This window comes from Sprattus sprattus, assembly GCF_963457725.1.
Source record: "Sprattus sprattus genome assembly, chromosome: 10".
Classification (NCBI taxonomy): domain Eukaryota; kingdom Metazoa; phylum Chordata; class Actinopteri; order Clupeiformes; family Clupeidae; genus Sprattus; species Sprattus sprattus.
The window spans coordinates 12,271,749-12,276,171 of NC_137908.1; the positions used below are offsets into that span (position 1 = coordinate 12,271,749).

The 4,423-nt window shown below is 46.2% G+C and overlaps 1 protein-coding gene across 1 annotated transcript; it reads left to right on the plus strand.

Annotated features, from left to right (window-relative positions):
• Positions 1-676: 676 nt before the first annotated feature.
• LOC308371016 (putative G-protein coupled receptor) lies at positions 677-2,002 on the plus strand (the record flags this gene model as incomplete). The annotated part of the gene is made up of 1 exon (XM_080845799.1): positions 677-2,002. The coding sequence occupies one exon, from the start codon at positions 677-679 to the stop codon at positions 2,000-2,002; it is 1,326 nt and encodes a 441-aa protein (XP_080701925.1).
• Between the last annotated feature and the right edge of the window lie 2,421 nt (positions 2,003-4,423).

Here is a 4,423-nt window from a genome sequence, read left to right on the forward strand (position 1 = left end):
CCCATTGATCAGCGTGCCGGTCCTTTGAGTTCCCACCATCACATGCAGGGAGTGTGTGTGCATTCAGTGGCATGGTTGGAGGGAAGACAGATGAGCACACATGCACACAGAAGGGGAAAAATTGTGGTTTCAGGACTGTTAGATTGATTTGTATAAGGGAGAAATATTTTTCTTTTGTTCTATTTCCCCGATCTTGTCTTGTTTTTTTTTGTGTGTAATGCATTTAACTTAATTTACAAATCACTTCTAATATGCACAATGCGGATATTGATGAGAAAGTCTTCCTTTATAGAGTCTTTTAAGTAATGTACCCAATGTGAGAGCTTACATCCTCTAACTACACTGAAGAGCGATATTCCATAAAGTGTTGAAGTTTTGTTGTTAAATCCAGTCGGGACAGGCAGTTGCAATCAGCACCCCTTTTCTTTGAAGAATCACAGCATTGGGTCAACAAATCTCTATCTTCAAATCAAAGACTGTGTGTTTGTGTACGGGCATGTGCAAGCTCATTCAAGTATAAATGTACTCATAGTATTCCTTTTTCCTGTTATGTGATTTCACAGAATTATGACATGGAGTCTCTGTCATCCATTTGGAGGGTCCTTCAGATCCAAATGAGTGGAGCCAACTGGAGGACTCTGGGATGGTGATCGCCCTCTAACATTTCCTGTTATCAATGGAGCATGACGAACCTTCAGCGATGGCCCACGACCTTAACAGCACTGCACCCAATGGCTCCCTTCTCCATGAGATGTCCCTCCACGCTCCCAGCATGCACTTAGGCTTGCCACCCCCTGCCCAGTCTCACCTGTGGGGCCTGGTGGGCCTGGTGTTCATGGTGGCGCTGAACAGTGTGGCCCTGCTGGCCAACGCAGCCGTGTTGGTTGTGGTGGTGCGTTCGGTTCACCTGAGGCGGCTGGTGTTCGTTGGGCACCTGTGCGCCGTGGACCTGCTGTGCGCGGCGCTGCTGATGCCCCTGGGCATGGTGAGCGACTCGCCGCTGTTCTCCGGTGTGCTCTTCTCCTCGCTGGCGTGCCGCTTCTACGTCTGCCTGCATGCCACACTGGTGGCCGCCTCCATCTTCACCATCACCGCCATCAGCGTGGAGCGTTACTACTACATCATCCACCCCATGCGCTACGAGGCCAAAATGACGCCCAGGCTGGCGGTGGCCATTTTGGCTCTGCTGTGGATGGTTTCCCTACTGCTGGGGTTTGCCACGACGCTGGGTTGGCCCGCTCACGCACGCCGCGGCTCCATCACAGCCTCCTGCTGCTCCCTACGCTGGAGCCATAGCAGACACTGCTGGGGTTTTGCGCTGCTTTTCGCCAGCCTCTGCTTCTGTGTGCCGGCCGTGGTTATACTGGCTGTCTACGGGAATGTATACAAGGTGGCCAGGGTGGCGGCGCGTCACCAGAATGGCCCGCTGCCCACCTGGGCCTGCAAGCCCCCGGCCGTGGGCCGGCCCAAGCACCGTTCAGACTCAGTCAACAGCCAAACCACTATCATCACCACGGTGACCGGCCGCTGCTATGGATGCGCGGGCAGGGCTCCGCGCAGAAGAGGGCAGTGCGGGGGGAAGGCAGCCTTGACCCTGGCTGTGATCGTAGGCCAGTTCCTGCTCTGCTGGCTGCCCTACTTCGCCTTCCACCTGCGTCTGTCCCTGGCCCCTCAGCACAGCGTGCTGGTCGAAGCCGTGGCACCCATCACCTGGCTTGCCTACTCCTCTTTTGCCGTCAATCCTTTCTTCTATGGCCTCCTTAACCGGCAGATACGCGAAGAACTGTGCAAGCTGCTCTGCTGCTGCCGACAGCAACATAGGTTTGTGCGACCAATCAGGGCAGAGATGGCCACTCATGAAGGTGTGGCCCAAGACGACTTTCTACACTTTTTGCAGAGGACCAGCTACCTTGAGGGAATGCCCTCCAGTTCAACCCCTAGGACAACTTTGGTACATTCAGCTGTCAGGATACCTGGACAAATTCCTGAAGAACTCGCATGATGCATTATGAAGTCATACCTGAATGAAACTTTCCTCAGAGCAGGATGAAGTCAGGAAAAAAAAGACAGTATTACCTGAATTTTTTTGTGATATTGCCAAAAGCACTGTTGCTTGAGGGATTGTTTAAATGGTTTGATGATGACGACAATAAATCTTCTAAATGTAAACCTTACATTGGGGAAATATTAATTTATATTATCAAATGACATAAGTACAATCATGTATGTATTGATTTAAGTAAAGAAATGTTATGTTTATAACCGATGACCAAATTGATGTTGTAACTGAAAGTAGGTAAATGGTACATTTCATACATTAATTGACAGAATAGATGGCAAAATCCTATAAAAACTAGGAATAGGTCACACAGAGACCGAACCAACCAACTGTTTCTCCTTTAGAGAAAGTTCTGCATTCACAGTGCCCAGCTAAGGATGTAGAATCACACAGCAACACACTCAGGAACCCATTGCTTCTACTGCCAGTTACCTCTTGTCGTCTAGTGAAACCATGTTCTGCCTCCCATGTTTTTGTATTTGATATATGAAAAGTGAGAATGGCAATGAATGACCTGTTATGTAATTTATATTTATCCGTTATAAAATCTTTGATTAAAGATTCTGATTTATTTATTGTTGACACTAAATACAATGCATTTCTTATCTTTTGTACTTTGGAGCAGAAATAACTTCACTGACAAACTTTGAAAATATTCAGTCAGGAAACACTATGTAGCATCAAAATGGAATTAAAGGTGGAGTCTGCTATCTGTTTCAGTTTTGCGAAAGGTTGTTGATGTTTGAGCCCATCAGCCAGGCAAATTGCACTCCTTTCTTCTTTACTCCTGAAGCAACGAGTTGATTGACTGTGATTGTTTATGACTCAGTCCGGGTCTCTATGATTGTTTCCCATTTACAGCCTCATGTCCAAACATGTACAAAAACATAGTTTCTCTGAGTGCAAACCCCAAACAGACAGCTGGAGGACTGTGAGGAGCAACTCATTGAATTTGACAATAGGTGTATGCGATTACAATTACGGACTCAGCCTTTACTAAGCAGCCGGCATATACAAGTTCCCTGTGTATTTACTACCAAATGTAACAGATCTAGAAACAGAAGTCAGACCAATCTGTGAGGTGAGCAGCAGCTTGTATCCTCTTTGCAGAACGACTGCCCAATTTTGTGCCCTGGTCTAACTCTGTCATATATTACCGTTATGTAAACTAGATAATCTCTCTGAACAGCTGGAAAACAACATAACTAAAACCTTTGCTTGACACTCAATGACCCCCCCCCCCCCCCCCCCCACCTCACACATAAAAAAACATAATGGTACGACAACTACTAGTATCGCACAATATTCCTTGTGGACTGTGATTGGAGATCACAGCCCGCGCCAGGCAATAATGTTGTCTAGAGCAGGTCCTACATTGTGCTGGAAAGGGAGTAGTGTGAGTGGGAAGCTGTTATTTTTAGAGCTAGTCCTGGCAGCGTTATCATTTTGTTAGGCCAACAGATTAGTTTTAAAGGATCAGTCGAAATTTTAGCGGATCATGACAGCAACAGAGAACATCCATCACTACTCTAGATGGGAGGATTAAAAATGCACAAAGGTGAACACCAAAGGAACAGCGTGTGCTCAAGCGCTAAATGTAATCGTGCTAAACACCCACATAAACGTACAAAGCTCTCCAACGAGATCCCCCCCAACTCATCAATTCTAATATTGCAAGCCTTTTCAATTACCCTGATTTCTCTCAGGTCCTCCAGTGCAGCTCTGTAGTTAACCTCCACTGAACATAATGCCCTGTGCTCTGGCGCTTGGTGATACGTTGGTATTCTTAGGTTGCTTTAGTACTCACTGCATATAGGTGCAGAGGGTATGTAGGGCTCTCTCTTAACCGTATGGGTATGCGTATCGACTCGTGGACTCTTGTTTTCCTTGTGCGCTTCTGTATAAACCATCCACCTGTTAGCTCCCATCCCTTGTTTTCCTCTCTCCCCATCTCCCTTCACCTCCTCATTCTTCAATGCAACTTTGTTACAAGCATAGTAATCTACCAGAAGCAGGTGGTATATCGACAATATTCTAATGCTTTGCATGGTGCCAGCAGTGTCTGTAACAGTGGACCATCTTCCATATAGCAGTCATATATTACCAAGGGCGTAGGTTTGGTCTCAGCATTGGTAGGGACACTGCCCGGCAGACCCCCCCCCCCCACCATAAATTAAAAAATGTAGTTGATGTTATATTTAACAGGCAAACTTTATTAGAATATATTAACATTTGTGTACTACTAACTTGTGGAACTTGGAACTGATTTAAACATAATAAGAATAATAAACCCTTAGTTTAAATTAAAAAAATTACGTTCTCCACATTTCTTGACATCACATGTTTTTGTTGTCCTTTTTGGAT